Source organism: Thermothelomyces heterothallicus, assembly GCF_042370625.1.
Source record: "Thermothelomyces heterothallicus CBS 202.75 unplaced genomic scaffold P884_scaffold_8, whole genome shotgun sequence".
NCBI classification, from domain to species: domain Eukaryota; kingdom Fungi; phylum Ascomycota; class Sordariomycetes; order Sordariales; family Chaetomiaceae; genus Thermothelomyces; species Thermothelomyces heterothallicus.
In genome coordinates this window covers 448712-468106 of record NW_027192569.1, presented here as the reverse complement: position 1 = coordinate 468106, position 19395 = coordinate 448712, and the positions used below count along the sequence as shown (strand labels likewise).

The window sequence follows — 19395 nt, the reverse complement described above, 5'->3', positions numbered from 1 at the left end:
TCCCATATGCAGCCAGCACAGCGTGGCAATCCCAGAAACCAGATGCCCCCATAACCATTGCCATGCGACGACCAAGAACCCCGCATCACGCCCCAAACTCCAAAGGGTATCCGTATCCACCGCTTTAGACCTTGAAGCCGCGCGACCTTCTGCGACCACGAGCACGCTCGAACTTGCGGCCCTTGGAGCGGACATACGGCTTCTGTTTCGAGGAGTCAGTGCTGTCCAGGCTACCCTCGATGAGGTACGTAAACGGCCTACCTTATGCTTGTGGGGACCGAAGCCGAAGTGCTTGACAGCCTCGCGGGCGTTCTTGGGGCCGCGGAGCAGGAGGGTGTTGGCGCCAGTGGGCTTCTCGAGCGCCAGCTGGTCGAGGGTAAGGACCTGGCCGCCGGCCGCGGTGATGCGGGCACGGGCGGTGGCGGTGACGCGGAGAGCGGCAACCGTCATCTTGGGGACGGTCAGGAGGCGGTTGTCATCGGTGACGGTGCCGACGACAACAACCGTCTTGTTCTCGTTGCCGTTCTTGAGGTTCCTCGCGATGCGGGACAGCGAGATGGGCGGGCGGTTGATGCGGCTCATGAACAGGCGGCGCAGGACCACCTTGTTGAAGGGCGCATCAGTGCGGCCTGTGATTTTGCCGTCAGCGCCGTCGCCTCCCCGGGAGACGGTAGATTTCACGCAAAAAATTACTTACGGGCCAGGAAGCGGTAGAGCTTCACCAAGAGCTTCAGGTAGACGTTGTCGCTCTTGGGAGCCTTGCGGTGCGTGGACCGCTCGTGGTGCCTCTTCAGATCGATACCTATTTGCTCGGAAAGGACTCCAGTCAGCCTTTAGGTCTTTGGTATGCTCAGGAGGCACGCGTCGACCAGCGATGCATTGCCTCGAGGCTTGCGCGAGCTCGTCTCTTCCGAGACTTTTCTAGGCCCAGCGGCAGCGACGACGGCGAATGCTCGACCGGGAGCGGAAATGCCTTGGTTCGCAGAGAGAACCATATTTCAGATTCTCGTCCACTCGCACACAAAGGCTTCGAGGAGGCCGGATTACGTACCCATCGTGACGGTGACTCGCGGATTGTCGACAAAGATCCGAGCCGATGGGGAACTTCGTTGGGCGATGGTTCGAAAATTCGGCAGGAGCAAAAATCCCGAGATATTTTGGTGCTAGTGGGGAGGGTTTTGTGCGTAGGCGGTGAGTAACGGCAGATAACAGGTCAAGGTGGGCCAGCCAGTAGTTAAACCTTTCCAGGTTAGACTCGAGGCTAAGCCGCACCCGCTGCGAAAACCGACGTGGATCTTCAAGCTCAGCTGCCTCGCGGCAACTTCCCAGCTCTTTTCATTTTAATAATAATCATGCGAAAGTTCAAGGTCAACGCCATGGCATTGACACCAATTGACACCATGAATTGCTATCACGAAGTTTCATTTTTTTCGACGATCCCTTTTTATTGTTGCTGTGCTGAGTGTCACATGCTGGGTGTGCCAATTCCTCGTCGTTACGGGAACAAGTTGTGTGCATGATACGCACCTTCGTTGTAATTCGTGTTTCTTGAAGGGAATGGCCCCCTCAGCTTCGTATAGAAATGACACAAGGCGACTCCAAAGCATATAGAGGTGTTGATTACACTCTTTCTCAAGTGTCGACCTCGCAACCATGCACCGATGCCCCCCAACAATCAACCTGATTTTCCTACCTCCCTAGGTGCCTAACCTACCATCTCTTGATCCTTCAAACCTTAGATAATTTAGGAGTCATGGTCCGTCTAAATCCGGCTGATATGGATAGACCGAGGTGTGGCCGTCTGTATGCCGGTGGGCGGCGGGACCTCCACAAGATCCTAACGCCGCTTCAAGCTGGATTCAGTTCTTGACCTTGCATACTTGGGCGTCCTTCAGACGGTTCGATCCAAAAACTAAGGAACACATCGTAGCCTTTGTGATAGCCGAAGACATAATCCACGTTCCGAAGGTGCCTGAACACAGGGAAGATGTGTTTGGGGGCGGTCGATGCGGATGTGTCCGCGTATTGCCGCAGGTACGCAAGGGATTGAGGTCAATAACTCAGGCAGAGAGGTGACATTGTGCGTGGGAAGATTTTGTGTCTGCAAGGGAGGTAGACCTCAGATGGGGCGAATAGGGCGGGAGGACGCATCGTCTCGGCTAGTCCGAGGCCGGCCCTGGATGAGCAGTTCCTGAACAAAGTAGCGCACCTGTGGCGCCCACGAACATGACAAGAGTGAATGATGGTCCAGAAAGCACCCAATGTCCTGCGCGAGTGATACAAGAGCTCGAGTTCCGCAACATGCAGATCGGTCTGGACTGGGCCTCTCGCGTCTTGCCGCGCTCAGTAAGTTTCGGGCTCTGACCCGAGTGTACTCTGCTTTGATAGTCAGGGTTGAACAACGTGGTACTATGGAGGCCTAGAGGTTTGCGGAAGGTGCCTCTCATTCCCTTGCTGCTTTGGTTTAGTATGGTTTATTCCTCTGCGGTTTTTTGTCATGGATAGCATCTCTAGGAAGGGCGAGGGAGGGGTACAGAAATCCGAACGGCCTCGAGCTCATCTGCAACGTATGGCAGGCAACAATCAAAAGAAATAATTAGGTGTCTACCTTACTTTACTTGTACGATTTTGGGGCTGTCCCTCACTCGCAGTATCATATATCTCCGAGTTTGACCTCTAAATCCAGATTGCTGGGTGTAACACGAGGAGCAATCTGTCGGAATTACGTGCTTTTCGCAATCGGACCTGAAAGCTTCAGTGGAGAAGGTGTATCTAGAGTACCTTGAGTTATTCCCGCTCCATTCCAAAGTTAATAGGCTCACCTGCCCGAAAGTGGCCATGTTGTTGCCCATACAAACTTTACCGAACTTTAATTATGCACTCACTGGATCCACACCTACCATACCGGATAGTATGCTACCCAAGTTACACGGAGTTATAAAGTAATACGAGAACTCAGAGAGCACTGCCATTATGGCTCGCCAATGACCTCAAGTGCCAGGTCAGCTTTGCGAGACAGACCTGAGCGCGTCGGATGTGTGACATGGAACGAACCCTAAGCGCGGGATCGCCTTGTTGATTAATTATAGGGAAGTAGCGAGGAAGGTTTCAGCAATTGACGTGAGCGTACATTAAAAGCTCTGGGATTTCAGGAAGACGAACCATGGACCAGGTTTCAAAGCTGAATGGCTTGACGACTTAAGCACCGAACGAGGAATGAAGGAATGAAAAGTGGGGGATCATTCTGGCCCCTCCTCGTATGTCGAGTGTTAAAGAAAGCGGTTCTACGGAGGACCTAAAGAGCTCTAATTTGCTCTGTTGAGCTTAAGCTATATATCTCAAGATGAATACATGTCAGGCATAGTCACCATCAGTCCACACACTTTTCAGCTCACCATGTTGATTCCTCATCTATATCACCTTCCATTACTATCTCTTTATATCCTTGGTCAAGACTCAAAGGAACCGGTAGGTGAGCGTTGGTAAGGTTCCCTCAAGGTACCAAAGTAGCCATCATCATCGAGGTCTGGGAATGGCGCCGTGGCCGATCTGAGTCCTCCAAGTCCACGGTACGACGGCAGCACGTCACATTGACGCACCACGGTTGAACAAGCAGAGAGGGACATGTCTTGCTACGCGAATCCTGGCACTGGATGGAGACGCGTGTGAGCAGGTTTCCGGAACCATGACTGCCTGATCCGGCTTCTCGAACAAACAAGTGGAACACAAAAAGAACCGAAAAGGAAACGCGGGCACGGCATCGACGACCGGATTGTCTCATGGGGACCTCGGCCAGCTAAGCGTTGCCCTGGCCGTCAGCTCTCTGGCGACGGGGATTCAGCACATCGCACGTTATAGGCGACCTCATCCCCCTTCCGTCTTGTGCGGTCGTTGCTCCGTGCCGACTACCCAGGCGTGCCGGGGCCTTTAGCCGGGGCGGAATCAGAGTCAAGATGCGGCCGAATTGGACGGCAGACGAAATTTCGTAGAGGGTCATGATCGGCAGTGACGACACCTACCCCTGCGTGATCCCGTGGCCCTGGGCTGGGAATTGCCGGCTAATAATCTACGGCTTAATAGATATGCACTTTGCACGCGGTGCAGATAAATAAGCTGTAGTTTCAAACACCGGTCTACTTTACCCACCAACTGCCGCTTAGCGCCGGGATCTGAGTCTTGGGAGTGCGCGGAGCGGCAGCCACCTCGGGTTAGCGTGCGGGCTTGCAGTTAACTACGGTGTAACTTACACACGATGGCTGCATGCGGGGATGCCGCGTGCATGGCTTCATACGACAGACCGTCAAGTCCAAATCTGGAAAATTCTTGATGAGATGACAGCGAGCCCCGTCGACGGCACCCCGACTATGCATCGCGGATTGACAATCCTCTCCGCTCTATTGCGACCCATCGGATAAAAGAAGAAGAAAGGGACCTTGAGTACGGGCGTCAGGAACCAAAAAAAAAAAAAAAAAAAAAAAAAAAAAAAAAAAAAAAAAAAAACTCCGGAACCAAATATGTCGGGCATGGCCGGGGTGAACGACCGCTACTCCCCGTTCCCTCCTTCGCAAACAGAACGCTCCAGAGGGTTTTCTGGTTTGTCAAAGAGTTCGGAGGTCCTCTGCTCCGCGAATGGGTGGTGAACCCACCGGCAGCCATTGTTCTTGCATGCGTGGCGGACCGTTAGCCGCTGATCGACATGGCGAGCTTCCCACCTCAGATCTGGAGCAGAAGGTTGCGAGGAGCAAGGGGCTGCCCTCCCCCTGACGGTCGGACCCCAAAGACTTCCCCAAACGGGGACATCGAGGGTCGTGCATGATGGTGGGAAGTAGTTGCAGTATGGGAAGTACCCCGGGTTGCCAGGAACCGTTGTTCGGCCCCCCACATTTTCTCTCTGCCATGTCAACTGTGTGTCGTTCGAGAGTTCCTGGCTCCGGCCCCCCGTCCAATTCCCTAACGGGACCGCGGGGCATCGCCTGTAACTAACTCCCAAATGAAGCCGGATATGAGGGAGGGAAATGGGATCTGGCAAGCCAGCCATTCGCTGCGATCGGCACTCGCCCGTCAGCCCCGCAGTCCATATCCCCAAAGGCGACTTCTCGGCGCGGCTCGAGTCTTCTTCGGAACGTCCAGCCCGAAGGCGCGCGCCAGCACCGGCCCTATGTTCCTGATTGCGATCCTCGATCTCCAGAGACGGGTCACCTCGCCTCGAGGACGGTACAGGGGCATCGGCTTCGCTTCCTAGAGCTCCGGGCTGTGTGTGGTCAAGGGGAGAAGGCGGCGGCGCCAAGGTGCGTCTCGGCGCACTCACCCATCGCCTTTACCCCCCCCCCCCAGTATATAAAAGACGGCCATCCTCCCCTCGTCTGCCTGGGAAGAAAGGATCTCTCGACCACGCACCACAGCCTAGCTCTAACCCAGCTTGTCGTGTGTTGTTGCCCAGCATGAAGTTCGTGCAGTCCGCCACCCTGGCGTTCGCCGCCACGGCCCTCGCTGCGCCCTCGCGCACGACTCCCCAGAAGCCCCGCCAGGCCTCGGCGGGCTGCGCGTCGGCCGTGACGCTCGATGCCAGCACCAACGTGTTCAAGCAGTACACGCTGCACCCCAACAACTTCTACCGTGCCGAGGTCGAGGCTGCCGCCGAGGCCATCTCCGACTCGGCGCTGGCCGAGAAGGCCCGCAAGGTCGCCGACGTCGGTACCTTCCTGTGGCTCGACACCATCGAGAACATTGGCCGGCTGGAGCCCGCGCTCGAGGACGTGCCCTGCGAGAACATCCTGGGTCTCGTCATCTACGACCTCCCGGGCCGTGACTGCGCGGCCAAGGCCTCCAACGGCGAGCTCAAGGTCGGCGAGATCGAGAGGTACAAGACCGAGTACATCGACAGTGAGTTAACCCTTTGTGGCCCCTTCTTCTTTTCCCCCGAGAGAGAGAGAGGGTCTGGTTGAGTGGGGTTGCGAGAGAGAAAACGGGGCGAGCTTAAAGACTGACGTGTTGGCTCGCAGAGATCGCCGAGATCCTCAAGGCCCATTCCAACACGGCCTTCGCCCTCGTCATCGAGCCCGACTCGCTCCCCAACCTGGTCACCAATAGCGACCTGCAGACGTGCCAGCAGAGCGCTTCCGGCTACCGCGAGGGTGTCGCCTATGCCCTCAAGCAGCTCAACCTCCCCAACGTGGTCATGTACATCGACGCCGGCCACGGTGGCTGGCTCGGCTGGGACGCCAACCTCAAGCCCGGCGCCCAGGAGCTCGCCAGCGTCTACAAGTCTGCTGGTTCGCCCTCGCAAGTCCGCGGTATCTCCACCAACGTGGCTGGTTGGAACGCCTGGTAAGACACTCTATGTCCCCCTCGTCAGTCCATGGCGAGCGGAATGGCGTGAGATGCATGGTGCTGACCTTTGATCTTTTCCCCCTCCTATAGGGACCAGGAGCCCGGTGAGTTCTCGGACGCCTCGGACGCCCAGTACAACAAGTGCCAGAACGAGAAGATCTACATCAACACCTTCGGCGCTGAGCTCAAGTCTGCCGGCATGCCCAACCATGCCATCATTGACACTGGCCGCAACGGTGTCACCGGTCTCCGCGACGAGTGGGGTGACTGGTGCAACGTCAACGGCGCCGGCTTCGGTGTGCGCCCGACTGCCAACACTGGCGACGAGCTCGCCGACGCCTTCGTGTGGGTCAAGCCCGGTGGCGAGTCCGACGGCACCAGCGACTCGTCGGCGGCGCGCTACGACAGCTTCTGCGGCAAGCCCGACGCCTTCAAGCCCAGCCCCGAGGCCGGTACCTGGAACCAGGCCTACTTCGAGATGCTCCTCAAGAACGCCAACCCGTCCTTCTAAGCTCCTCGACGGCTTCTTGCTGTCAGTCGCTCTGACGGTGGTGTGCTGGTGGCGCCCTGCTCCGGCTGCTGCTGCTCCGCGGGGAGGGGAGTCAACGAAAATGAAGTCCTGCTTCAAAACAAAACAGAAACAAGCGAGGCGCGGTGCAATGGTCACGTGTTCGTCGTTTTTCATGTTCCCTTCTAGTGTAGTAGTTTGATAGTCGTACATAAGGGGTTTCAGAACCGTCTCTCTGTCTCGGTCTTCTTGCGAGTGGTTGTGACTCGTGATTATGGCCTTTGTTGCTCGTTGCGGCAGAGTAGAACCACAACGTGTTGGGGTAGCAGCTTGCTCCGTAGGACGTAGGGAAACAACCTGAGACTCTGGAATTGCAGTCAGCCTGCGTCGCCCCTCTAGGAAACGAAGGGGAGAACCAGTAGTAGCTGCAGATTACACACGCGAGCGTGGTGAACACTTCCGAGCAAAGGGAGGGATCCTACCATCCCTTCAAGCAATATGGCCCAAGTTGAGAAGACAAGCGTACAAAAAATGAACCAGCCGATTCCAGACTTCCAGTAGGGTGGGGGGGTTGGTGATGCTGCCTAATCGAGGTACCGTGGCACCAGCGGTCGATGCCCCATTGTGGCCCGGGTGGTGAGACAAAAGCCGTAACTAACGTCGCTGGAAGTCGGTCCGCCCGGGGGGGGGGGGGGGGGGAGGGAGTAAACTCCCAGTGCCCAGTGCTAAACCAGAAGTGAGATATCGTACAAGATATTGATCTATACATATGTTTTTAAACATTGGCGACTCAGGTTTTTTTTCTCCGAGCCCGTCTCGTCCCCATCCCCATTCCCTCAGCGGTCTTCTCTGCAATTCCGTCATGGTGTGACTGGGGAGTCACAGTTGTCGATATCGTGCTGCCCTGGCCGATGCTCTTCTTGCCTTCCATCGGCGCAACAAGGGCGCGTCAGCAAGCTTGATGCACAGCATAATGTCGGTACTGAGGCCCGGCATGCCCTCGGTCGGCGCACACTCCATCGATTGTAGAGTAAGATGGCGGGTCGTTCACGAAAACTCTCAATTCTTCGTCATCCTCATTTGACCAGCCGCCAGATGCCCAACCAGGCGAGGCTGAGCGAAATGGCCGTGATACCCAGGCTCCTACTCCGCATACCGAACCGCGAGCCGCTGGCCAGGATCTTCGCCCTCTGCTTCTCGAGCTGCGACTGCCCAGAAATGTAGCTATATGCAGCCAGGCCTAGGAATGCGCCACCACCTGTGCTCACCTTCAGCAGCTGGTCTCACGTGTACACTTTCCAGTCATGAGGCACTCACCGACGATTCTGCAGGGGAGGCAGTCGTCGCCGCGATCTTGTTTCAGAAGCTCCTCAAGCTTCTCGGGTTTGTCCAGCGAGTGGACCGATGGCACACTGTCCTTGGCCATGGCGGGCGTGCGTTGGCGTGGTTCGAGAGACGGCAAGGGACTCGTTTGGCCGAGTTTTAACTTGCCCGGATTGCACTGAACGAGAAGTGGTTGAATCCGAGCTGCCCCGAAGTTGGGATGCTCTGCTGCAGGGGTTCTGAAGGGACCCACTGCCTCGAGATTCTCGGAGCGGGTCTGCCGTGGGCAACTGCTGCCGCTTCGGCGCTGCCCTGCCTGGCAGCCTGCCAATTGCGTCAGCGCTTCCCGCAGCTTCGCGGGGCCTGCCAACTTGAACCTACAACACCAGGAACAGCAACGAGCCCGACCTCGAAACTGCAAAGGCGGGGAAAACAAAGCCAGTATGAACGGAGTGGTCGAGGCGTTACATATTTACGACGAGCACAAGTGGGTAGATTCCCTTTCCCTCTCCGTCCCTTCTTCCATTTCATGTTAAGAACGAAGAACGGTCCTTAATCGAACTCCTAAGTTGACTGACCATCCCACTTCCCAGCGCCCTCATCTTGTCGCACACATACACGTCGCGGCCGCTGGCGGCGAACCATCTTCTGCCCCTCTATCTTGAGCACCCTGTTCCGCGCCCGAACCTCATCTACCTGCCCAACACCAACCCGCCGACCCTCGTTTTTAGTCTCAGGCATGCGAACCTGCTCTTCCTCCTGACCACGTCGTCCGAGATCGAACCCCTGCTGGTCCTCGAGTTCCTGCACCGCGCCGTCGATGCGCTCGAAGAATTCCTCGGTGCGCCGTTGCTGGCGCACAAGATTGAGGCCAACTACGATGTGGTCGCCCAACTCCTTACCGAGATGTGCGATGCCGGCATCATCAGCACCACCGAGCCCAACGCCCTGCGCGACCTGGTCGAGGTAGAGGGGTTCATAGACAAGTTGCTAGGAAACCTCAACCTCCCAACGTACGCTGGCCCCATGATTGATCAAGACCCAAGAAAAAACGACATGAGAATCGAGAGAAGAAAAAAAAAAAAAGAAAGAAACAGCCTACTGACCCTACCTCGTCCCATAGGAAACCGCCCTTCGCAAATACGTTCACCACCCCAACCCCGACCCTCCACGTCCAACCAAACACGCCCGCGCTCCCCTGGCGCCGCGCCAACGTGCGCCACACCTCCAACAAGCTCTACTGCGACGTGATCGAGACGTTGTCGGTGACGCTCGCTCCCTCGGGCCGGCCGCTGGCGGCCTTCGCCAACGGCACCATCGCCTTCACCTCGGAGGTCTCGGGGGTGCCCGACATCGTCATGACGCTCACCGGCCCCGCGGGCAGGCACAACCTCGGGAGCGTCATCGACCTGCCCGTCTTCCACCCCTGCGTGCGCCTGGCCCGCTGGCGCGAGCAACCCGGCGTCTTGTCCTTCATCCCCCCCGACGGCCGGTTCACGCTGGCCGGGTACGAGGTGGATCTGATGCCGCTCACGGGCGAGGGCGCAGCCGCCTACGGACTGGGGGCAAACCCGCTGAGGCTGCCGGTATCGCTGGAGATCAAGACGGGACTCGGACTGACGGGGTCGGAATTCGAGGTGAGGGTGCAGGTGAGCCGGGTGTTCGGCCCTGCCGGGGCTGGGCCAGGTTCGAGGGGAGGAGGAGCTGGTGTCGGCAGTGGTGGTGGTGGTGGCGGCGGCGCACGCGGCTTCGGGGTGGGCTCGCCGCAGCCTGGCACCCCGGGTTCGCCTGTGCTGCAGGATCTGGTCGTCTCGGTCCCGCTGCCGGCAGACGTAAGGAACCTCTCGGAGATTCGGCCTACAAAGGGGGACGCCACCTACAACCCCGGAGACCGGGCGCTGGAATGGTCCATTTCCAACAAAGAATTAGCACAGGGCACCTCACCGTTTGCTCTGCGGTGTACGGTTGTGGGGCACATGCCCGACGAGGATGACGAGGATTCTGATCCAACAGGATTCGGGTTTGGCAGCGGGGCAAGCGCATACTCCTATGACGAGCCGTACCAGGCTTCATCGCCTGTTGCGAAGACGGCCAAGACGCCCCCGACCGTTGGAGCCGGGGAACGGGATGAACGCAGGGCGGCGCAGAATAAGATTCTGATGCCCAGCTCGGCCTCGGTTAGCTTTGCCGTTAAGGGTTGGCTGGCCAGCGGGATCAAGGTGGAGGGTATCCATCTCGACCCAAGGAAGAGCCGCGGCCTGGGAGAGAGCGTGAAGCCGTACAAGGGTGTCAAGTACTTGACCGTTAGTAGAGGTGGTGTCGAGATTAGGTGCTAATAATCCACGCAACGGCTCTGCCTGACCGAGCACGCCGCGCATTCGGAGCTGTCCTTGGCCGCGTCCTCCTCCTCCTCCCTCGGAGAACTGCCATACCAACCCTCACCACACCACTCCCGTACTGTCTGGTCGATGGGGGACGCGCTTGTATTGTGGTGTGCTTCATCAGGACGCGAATATCCACCGACCGCCGTCCGCTTGTCCATCCTCCCGCGTTCTTGCAAATACTCCGTAGTGTATGTAGTCCAGTCCCGGATCCGTATCGGGCCCCCCGTCGTGAAGGGAGAGTTCATGTTGCACAGCACACATGCTCTACATTACTACACCCCTCCAAGTTCGGGGATTCGGCGGCCGAGAGACGCGACCAACGACCAACAGCCCACACAAGTTCTAGAAACATTTGCGTTGGCAGGATGCAGTACCCAGCGGCCCCCAACCGATCTTCCAAAAACGGTCAGTGCCGAGCGCCATGCCGCCATCTTTCTGCTGTGTCAGCGCAGCGTCGCAACATCCCGGGGGAATCGGAAAGGCCCTGCCCACCCCACCCATCCTTTTTGCGATTTCTTGTTGGATCGCTTACGAGATGATCTCATGTCTTGCCCGATGTCCGTTGGGACTTCGCATCCCGTACTGTCCCAGAGCGAACTGTCCAGCATGCTCGGGTTGTTTCACACTCTATCGACCGCCCTCCCTTTCTCCTCCAAGTTGCTTGCTATGTACAAGTAGAAATAGAGGGGGTTACCGACAGGATGGGTCATGAGACGTGGCTACTTGACCAGGCCTCCCTTCCTTCCGGGAAGTTACGACTTCCTTCGCTATGCGTCGCGGTTTCTTTCGGTGTGGCCGTTTTCTTCTGCCCCGCGCCAACCAGCCGCGCCGCACCGCGCCACAAGGACACAGCGAGCCGAGAATCCAGGAACCGGATGGGCTCGCCCGAGGACTGATGGTGACGGATCTATTTCGAGCTTGCCGAGAACTCGCTACAAACCAACGAGCACTGCCAACAGCTAAAGACTTTCGTCACCCGAAATTGCGCGGGGGTTGCAACTCGTTCCCTGGTACGGATTTAACTGAACACTCCCAGAACACAGAACACTGGGTGTAATAATCGTTCCGCCGTAGATCGATTTTCAAAAGCCGAACGTGACGGCTCTTCGCATGTGATCCGCCGTTGGCAAACGGATGTCAGGGGGTTTCTCTTCCGCCATCAGAAGGAACCCCCCCCCTCTCCCGGCCCATAAGCTGCCAGATAATTAAGCACAACTAGCGTCTGTACGGAATAACCACCTCGCAGAGCGTCCTGGACATGATCACGAAGCGAGTGGCGTATTATTTCCCGCTGCGCAATGCTAATTCAAGTACTACCCACCGAAATATAATAATCCGTAGTTGTAAACCCGGCCGCCTGCCAGGACCATGTTTGGCCCGAATCCAAGACCGCGCACGCAAGGGTTCCACGTCGACTTGCTGCGTTCCATCGACCAATTCTCGTGGCCGGGTCGCGAACATCGCGACCCGTTTTCAAGTGGGAACGACAATTAATTAAAGAGGGGCAAGACGCGGCCAGGCAGCGCTGACAGGCCGCGGCTTTTTTGTTCCCCGTGTTCATGGACCGAATGAGACGCGCATTGTGTCGAGCCTGGGCGAAGTGGAAAAAAGTAGCAAAGAGCATGGAGGCTCCAATCCCGAAGGCGCGTTGCTGGCTCCAGCGTCTCGGATCCTTCCTCCCCTTCCCTCCCTCGCCGATGCGCTCGCATCTCATCGTAATTACTAGCTAGCGAACTTGTACCCGTGTAAGCGAACAATCTGGGTGCACTACGTACTCTAATAGAGCAAGGCGAAATGGACTCGCAAGCGAAAATAGTTTTCAATAAACCTTCTGATTGCGAACGGGATTCAGTTGATGGCTGCGGGCACGGATCCATGGTCGTCATTTTGCCTCCCCTGCGCCACCTAGCAAACCACAACATCCATCCCGCAACCGACCGCCAATAGACAGATATTTGCCGCCAGACGCGTGCAATGGATACACAGATCTCGCGATCGACCAGCTGTACTCAAACAGATCATCCCGAGGTACTTCACACGACGTAATGTAAATCGGGCGAGCCAACCTTATCGGCGCCCATGCCAATAGCAGGTTACTCGCAGGAAGGTCACCTCACAAAAGAAATGCAAACAGGGGTGTACTAGGTAACTGTTCGATCAGGTAAGGTATCGAGGTAAGAACCATCCATCCATGACCCAGTAGGTATCAACTCGTCACGCCGCCGCGACCCATCCATTCCCGCTTCCACATTACTGGTTCCCCCTCACATCGTCTCCATCCGTACGCAGCGAGACAACGAATAAGAAAGACTTGGCCTCGTCCCATCCATATCAACATACAACAAACAATACCGGGTATCATAGGAGAGATGGGGGTAAACAGACACTCATGAGATCTTGACCAACTCAAAGCCGTTCGTCATTGTAATAAAGACAAGAGGGGAGTCAAGGGAGATCCAGCCCCACCTCCAAAAGAAAACAGTAAAAAAAAACGGTGGTAGTAGAGTGTGTAAGAAAAGATTTAGAACGTTCGATCCTGACCCACGGACCCAGAAGCGAAACTCGCGAGTTCAGGGGACAAGGGCAATGCCCCTGCGGTGACCGGCTTTCAGGCCCATGTAGACACTCCAGGTGGCAACGTCCTATATATCAGGCAGGCAGTGTCAGTAAACCTGAATCCAGCCTTCTTTGGAGTGGCAGGACAAAAAGGGGGGGGGGGAGGGGAGGGGGGAAGACAAGCAGAATGGCATACCCTCGTCACGACCGACCCCGCACCAACAGTCGAGCCCTTTCCGATCCTGACACCGGGAAGGATGACCACGTTGGCCGCAATCCACACGTCATCCTCGATGATAACGGGCTTGCCGTACTGCGTACCCTGATTGCCTTTGCGATAGCGAGGGTTAGTGCTGCAGGTGCCCGTGTAAATACAGACATTGGGGCTGATGATGACGTTGTTCCCAATGCTGACTTCGCAGACGTCGTTGATGAGGCAGTTGCGGCCGATCGAGACGTTGTTGCCGATGTGAATATTATAGCCGTAGTCGCAGTTAAAGGGCGCCTCAACCGTCGCGTTCTCGCCCACGCGCCCGGCGTGCGTGACGGGCGACACCATGGTGGGCGATAACTGGATGCCCTCACGCGGGTGTAATATGTCACGGAACAGCCGTGCCCGCTCAGCGGGAGACACGCCGAGGTTCGGGTTGGTCGAGTTATTGAACCGCCAGCACGCCGCGTTGCACCGCTCCCGCTCGAGCACCAGCTCCTTGTCAAAGGGATAGTACGGTCTGCCGTTCAGCATCTCCTCCTTCTGCCGGCGCGGCCTGTCCGAGGAGAACTGCGTGTGTGAAAGCGCGGCTTGTGCCGTCGCCTGAACGCCTCCGGAAGGAGGCTGGGAGGAGGACAGGGTAGATGGCGGGGCTGGCGGAGTCGACGTCCTACCCCCATGCAGCATACTACTGAAGGGCGGGTGCGTTAAGGTTGTGCTCTGAGGAGGGGGAGGGGGAGGGGGAGGATGTTGCTGATCCGGCTCCGTCCGCGTCAGGTCGTGAAGCGGCGGCACACGCTGGTACTCCTTCGGCGTTCGATCTGAAAAGGCAGAGCCCGCGGCGGCGCTGACCGGGGTAGGGAACACGTTCGCCGATGCCGACGTCGTATACCCTGACAATGCCGAGAGCTTGTTGTCAGGGCTGATGATAGAGCTCGGCATGGTCGATGCTGTCAGCCTGTCGTCGTCTGTCTGCAAAGGGCGGCCTTGAGGCGGCGTGATGCGGAGCGTGGGCTGGCCGCGGTTATATGGCAGGGAGTCACGCTTCGGTTGCTGACCCAGCGGAGGCTGTTGGCTGCCGCTGTACGGGGGTGGTTGCTGGGGCATTCCGTACGCTCCCGGAGGCACATAGTTCGGATCCTTCGACTCGATGTTGACCTGCGCGGGCTTGCTCTCAGGCTTATTGGTCCAAGCTCCCCTCTGCGGGGGATACCCAGCGCAAACAAAACCACCCTTGTAGCAATTGTTGCCTGTGCTTGCTGTCAGCCTGCCGGGACGGGCCAGATGCGGCCGCAAAACGCGGCCATGCGTGTGAACAGGTGCGGTGTATCAGGGAATTGGGAGGGGAGATGCCAAAACATTGCGAAGGGAGGTTTTTTTTTTTTTTGGGGGGGGGGGGGGGGGGGGGGAGAAGAATAAAGGCGTACATTCGGGCTTCTTCTCATCGCACTTCTTCTTTCGTTTTCTGCATGTCAGGCAGCCCGTCTTCGTCCGGTTGCTGAAGTTGCGCTTCCTTTTCTTGGGGTCCGATTGAACGATGCCGTCCCTGCGCTGCTCGGATGTGTACTGGCCGGAAAACAGATTGCGATCTTCGCCATCCGGGCTGTGTTCCTCGTCGCCGTGACTGGTCGCCCTCCGTGCCAGATCGCTGGCTGGTTCCTCCGACTGAGCTGAAACCGGACCGGCCGAGTAAGGAGTCTCATAACTCGAGGTGCGATCCTCACGCGCCCGGTCAGCGCGCCAGTGCCTCTCACTCTCCCGCGCTTCTTCCCTTTGTGAGGCTCGATACTCCTCCCTCTGTGGTGTTGTCCGCTCTTCACGTGATTCCGACTGGTGGCTCTGAGGTGCATACTGCTCAGATCGTTCCGCCCGCTCCACCCGCTCAGTTGCTTCAGCTCTCACAGGCGGAGATGGTGGGCGCTCCCTCTTTGGTGAATCCGACAAAGACCTTTTGCGCTTGTGGGAGCCCTCGGTATCCGGAAGAGTGGCAGCACCAGGAAACGGAAGCCTATCATGGTTGGTACTGCCCCGACGCTCCTGCGCGTCACGGCTATCTCGTTGCCGATCTCTCTGGCCGTAGTACCCTCCAGCAGATCTTGGTTCGGCGCTTGGTGACCGCCTGTTTGCTCGATCCCCATCCGCCGCCCCGTTGACTCCTTCGGCGGACTTTGGCGAGCCCCCATTCAGGGCGGTAAATGTCGACATCTCCACGCACAGCCGCCTCTGCAGGGCGTCTTTAAAGGTTTCTTGCCGTGCTTCGAATGCGTCTTAATGATGTAGCGAGCAGAGGGTGAAGCTGCACGAGGGTCTAGAGCTTGGAGATCTGGGGACGGAATCCAGGCTGCCGCAAACTAGGAAACCGAGCGACCAGTCTGCAGGTGCGAGACAGTCGTTGCGGATTGGCGCGGATGCCAGCGACAGGCTGGGTTGGTGTCAGGAGAGTCGCGCAATGAAAGCGCCCTCGGCAGAGGAGCGCCGGGTGCGGCAGATAAATGAGATAGTCTGAGTAAGGCGGATCTAAGCGAGTCGGCTTCCGGGATCCGGGAGCCAGTCCAAAGCGAGCAGGGTATGCTCTTTCCTGGTCGCAACCCGAGAGTGTTCCTCGTGAGCGCTGGGTTAGGGCTTGGAAATGGTGGAATCGCAGAAACCCGTTGCCCAATGAATTACAGCTCCCGATTCTTGGTCCGCGTTTGTGCTGGAACGCTGGGAAGAACGTGCGTGGTCAGGCTGCAGCAGAAGGAGCTGCAGCAGGAAGGCGCTGGCGCTGTGATGCACTGCTGAAGGAAAGTGGAGACAGGTCGGCGCTCGTGCGTCCGTAACTTCCAGCCCTGGACTCGCCCGGGGTGCTGGCGTGGGCTCGTTTTGGGGTCCGTTTTAGTTAGCGTGTGCGGATTCAACTCCGGTCCTGGCGCGGAAAAGTGCGTTTTTGTGTTGGTCGGCGGGCTGGGGTCTGATAAACCCCCCAACGTGAGCGGAATAAAGCAAACGAAAGGCGGAGGCTGTTGTCGGTCGCGTGGTGGAGGCGGATCCAGGATGCAGCGACAAAAGCGACCGCAAATCTGCGGCCCGGGTGTTGCAAACGACCAGCTAGCCGGGGTGCCGGGTTCGGGTAGCGGCCAGGAAAACAACCGCAGCCGCCGCAAAGGCCTCAAGAAGACCGCCACGATGACCTCCCCGCCGCTAAAGGTGCGCTGTCGCTGCTATTGTTGCTGTTGCCTGCTATCCCGTAACGAAGGATAGGGGGAAAGGGAAAAAAAAAAGATTGCTTTGCGATGGCCCGATCAAAAACGCGGCGTTTCGATCGTGACTGTTGTGACACGTCAGAGGGACATGGACCTTGTCGTCGTCACTGGCAGGCGAGGAGGCACGATGATCAGTGCGCAAATCCCAAATGTGGGCATTCGCCTTTTTTGTCCGTCGTCCTCCTCGGCGGGCAGCCTGCTACCAATGCGCCAAGCGAACGGGGGAGGAAAAGAGTGAGAAGGTCCGAGCGACCTCGAAAAACAAGTGCGTAGCGGATTCTGTAAAACGAGGTCGATGCTGCGACCGTCGTTGTCAAAAAATTGAATTGAGAAAACTTCCCGGCCTTCTTTTTCGCGGTAGCCGAGTATGCTGGCGCTTGGCTCTCTTTAACGCGCGATTAACGCTATGCTGCGCCTGTCGGAAACGGGGCGGGAGGCCGGACGGATAGCGAGTTTCTTGGATGCCACCACCAAGTGATCAAGGAATCCTCCAGAGGCGGTCGCTAACTCGGCGCACTGAGCGGGCAGGTATATTCCTCTTTTCTTTTCTTTCCTTGACAGACTCTCCTCGTGGCCTGTCTCGCAGGATGCAGTGCGGAGTGGAGGGGGTTTGAAGAGAGAAGAAAGAGGTAATCAGGGACCCGGCGCCCGTCGAGTGGCTCGTAGCCAAACAAGCGCCAGAAAAATGTCCCACCCGTCGTGAGTCGCAGCGCACAGACGCCCGCGGGTGGCAGAAGGCTGGATGGGAAGCAGCGAGATCTGGCCGGCAGGGGTTCCCGGTCAGTGACATGTGGGCCAGAGTTCAAAGTTGCCGCGAGGTGTGCCTGAATTGCATACGGAGACCCCGGGGTTCGTTATGGCGGGCAACGCATGAGTTGGACGGTGCGAGAAAGAGGAAGTCTCCCCGACCTTAGGCCAGCAGAGCTTACGCAGCACGTCGTCTCAAAATTAGGAGGAACAGGGTACCTCCAAGAAGCGGCCTAACTACCTGGTGCACGAGAGAGTGAGAACGAACAGTGGAAGTTATTACACTGCCGCTGCCCATCCAATCTGGCGTTTGCCACGGAGACGAGGAGTAACGTTAACGACAGAGGCCTGTCAATCACATCATGTGTACGGATTGCGGATTACATACGGACGTACAACTCGATGCCTCAGTGAGCAGCCCGGCGGCACGCCGCAGAGAACCAAGAGAGATAACGGGAACTTGGGCATTGTACCAGTACATTGTAGAGGGGTACAGTACCTAAGTACCGGCCCTCAATCCCCCGACCCTGCCTTTCCGTTGGTTATGCGCCAGGGTGGGGCGGTACTGCCATGGGATGCACTCATGGTGTGGGATACCGAGTGCTCCGTTTTGGGAAGAGTCCAGGTGCGGAAGGTTCTGTGACTTCCGCCCTCAAACAAGCGGTCGACTGGGCGAGTGAGAGGCACTTGCATGCACAGTCACCATCCTGGTTGCTCTTTGGCGAAGCATGCCAAGCCTAGCTCCGTCGGCACAGTTGCGCAGGGATTAAACCTTGCACGGGCCAGTCTGGGGTTGAAAGGGACACTGTCAAATGAAAGATGATACGCACGGAGTACGCCACTACTGCGTAGTGCTGCGACGAGCACTGCCGAGCCGAGCGTGGACTGGACTGTCCATACCTTACACAGTACGTACTTGCGCAGCACTCCGAAGACAGCCGCGGCTTCGTGCTGGTCCAGGCTCTAACTACAAGTATGTACGGATTACACTTCAAGGACGCGGAATATGCTCAGGCGGTGCAGCTACCTCATAAAGTGGGGTGAACTTTACCCAAGTAAGTACTTGTATTTTTGCGCAACAGAGTTACCTAACCCTGAAGCCAACACAGTCGCGTTGCCAACCATAAGCGCGATCAAGCTGGCGAGCACAATCCTTGGAGAGAAAACACAAGGCTTACTGCGCCTTGTGGAACAAACATGTTCATTCTGGCGGAAGCACTTGTAGCGTTGTAGTCCTATCCCAAGCCGACCTAACTGACCCATAACCTAGCGACGCGACTTGCGACATCCCATCAAAAATCTGTTGCAGTATGACCGCTGGTTGCAAGGCCCCCAACGGATCTTCCCCTTGCACAAAGTGGGTGTCGGGTATGATGAAACGGTAAGCTGTGCTCCGCTATGTGCCTACTACACTAGTGTAGTGCTGGTGGACAGGTGTGGATAAAACAGATGGATTTCGGAGTAATGTCCGGACCTGGCGTACACCGTTCTGCCCCCATCTGGATGCTAAGCACGCCCTTTGATTCCGCAATGACTGGGATTGGAGTCATGTCCTACCAAGTAGGAAGCGGCATAGGGTCCCTTGCAGAACTCGAATCGACAGAGCGGCACGCGCCCTACGAAAGCATCCATGGCGCCCCAACGGTTCTTGTAGTACCACATCTCCATTGTCTTCGGCGCGCACGCACCCCGCCAGAGAGTGCAACAAAATGCAGAGGCTGGGTAGGGAGACTGATGAACCCCAGAAAGCAGAAGATATGCCGGCCTGTGGAGTGATTAGGGGGGTGATGCGAGTTCTGGGATTTGGACAATGGCCAATGGCTGCACACAACTTGCTGCTTTCACTCGTGCTCAACTAACTTAGGAGGAGGCGCGGAAGCCCAATCCCCTAGCCCGCGCTTGTTCCCCTCGGGGAACTCACCAGCTAGCTGGAGGCGCGAACAGTGTATGTCATAGTGCGTACTTACTATAGTAGAGTTGGATCAGCCATCACCGACCTTTCTCGATGTAGCGGGGACGATTGAAAGCAAGCCAACAACCTCGGGAAGTGGGTCGACTCTCAGGTGGTCATATCGAGAAGTTGCCTCTTTGGCC

General features: G+C 57.3%; 7 protein-coding genes across 7 annotated transcripts; 3 read left to right on the top strand and 4 right to left on the bottom strand.

The window, feature by feature from the left end:
- Positions 1 to 124: 124 nt before the first annotated feature.
- P884DRAFT_298946 (60S ribosomal eL18 domain-containing protein) lies at positions 125 to 995 on the bottom strand (the record flags this gene model as incomplete). Its single annotated transcript, XM_069444656.1, has 4 exons — positions 125 to 202; positions 262 to 629; positions 698 to 809; positions 870 to 995. The coding sequence occupies 4 exons, from the start codon at positions 993 to 995 to the stop codon at positions 125 to 127; spliced, it is 684 nt and encodes a 227-aa protein (XP_069298482.1).
- An 864-nt stretch (positions 996 to 1859) lies between these two features.
- P884DRAFT_268973 (uncharacterized protein) lies at positions 1860 to 2840 on the bottom strand (the record flags this gene model as incomplete). The annotated part of the gene is made up of 4 exons (XM_069442237.1): positions 1860 to 1912; positions 2210 to 2454; positions 2535 to 2560; positions 2823 to 2840. 4 exons carry the CDS (start codon positions 2838 to 2840, stop codon positions 1860 to 1862), a joined length of 342 nt encoding a protein of 113 aa, XP_069298481.1.
- A 1801-nt stretch (positions 2841 to 4641) lies between these two features.
- P884DRAFT_258387 (uncharacterized protein) lies at positions 4642 to 4999 on the top strand (the record flags this gene model as incomplete). The annotated part of the gene is made up of 1 exon (XM_069441231.1): positions 4642 to 4999. A coding segment is annotated over exon 1 (167 nt), but the record flags the coding sequence as incomplete, so codon positions are not given.
- A 442-nt stretch (positions 5000 to 5441) lies between these two features.
- P884DRAFT_241468 (glycoside hydrolase family 6 protein) lies at positions 5442 to 6841 on the top strand (the record flags this gene model as incomplete). Its single annotated transcript, XM_069440220.1, has 3 exons — positions 5442 to 5883; positions 6003 to 6327; positions 6421 to 6841. 3 exons carry the CDS (start codon positions 5442 to 5444, stop codon positions 6839 to 6841), a joined length of 1188 nt encoding a protein of 395 aa, XP_069298479.1.
- Positions 6842 to 7547: 706 nt separating this feature from the next.
- On the bottom strand, positions 7548 to 8359 carry P884DRAFT_258386 (uncharacterized protein). The gene is made up of 2 exons (XM_069441230.1): positions 8156 to 8359; positions 7548 to 8096 (listed from the first exon to the last, which is right to left on the bottom strand). Exons 1-2 carry the CDS (start codon positions 8262 to 8264, stop codon positions 7915 to 7917), a joined length of 291 nt encoding a protein of 96 aa, XP_069298478.1. The 5' UTR covers positions 8265 to 8359; the 3' UTR covers positions 7548 to 7914.
- Positions 8360 to 8604: 245 nt separating this feature from the next.
- On the top strand, positions 8605 to 10527 carry P884DRAFT_241464 (Adaptor complexes medium subunit family-domain-containing protein; the record flags this gene model as incomplete). The annotated part of the gene is made up of 3 exons (XM_069440219.1): positions 8605 to 8648; positions 8755 to 9174; positions 9285 to 10527. 3 exons carry the CDS (start codon positions 8605 to 8607, stop codon positions 10495 to 10497), a joined length of 1677 nt encoding a protein of 558 aa, XP_069298477.1. The 3' UTR covers positions 10498 to 10527.
- A 2588-nt stretch (positions 10528 to 13115) lies between these two features.
- On the bottom strand, positions 13116 to 15517 carry P884DRAFT_268970 (uncharacterized protein; the record flags this gene model as incomplete). The annotated part of the gene is made up of 3 exons (XM_069442236.1): positions 13116 to 13187; positions 13298 to 14562; positions 14740 to 15517. The coding sequence occupies 3 exons, from the start codon at positions 15515 to 15517 to the stop codon at positions 13116 to 13118; spliced, it is 2115 nt and encodes a 704-aa protein (XP_069298476.1).
- Positions 15518 to 19395: the final 3878 nt, after the last annotated feature.

Coding starts and splice junctions, on each gene's coding strand:
- P884DRAFT_258386 (XM_069441230.1), bottom strand. CDS start 8,264: ATGGCCAAGGACAGTGTGCCATCGGTCCACTCGCTGGACAAACCCGAG. Junction 8,097..8,155: donor CCTCCCCTGCAGAATCGTCG/GTGAGTGCCTCA, acceptor AGGTGAGCACAG/GTGGTGGCGCATTCCTAGGC.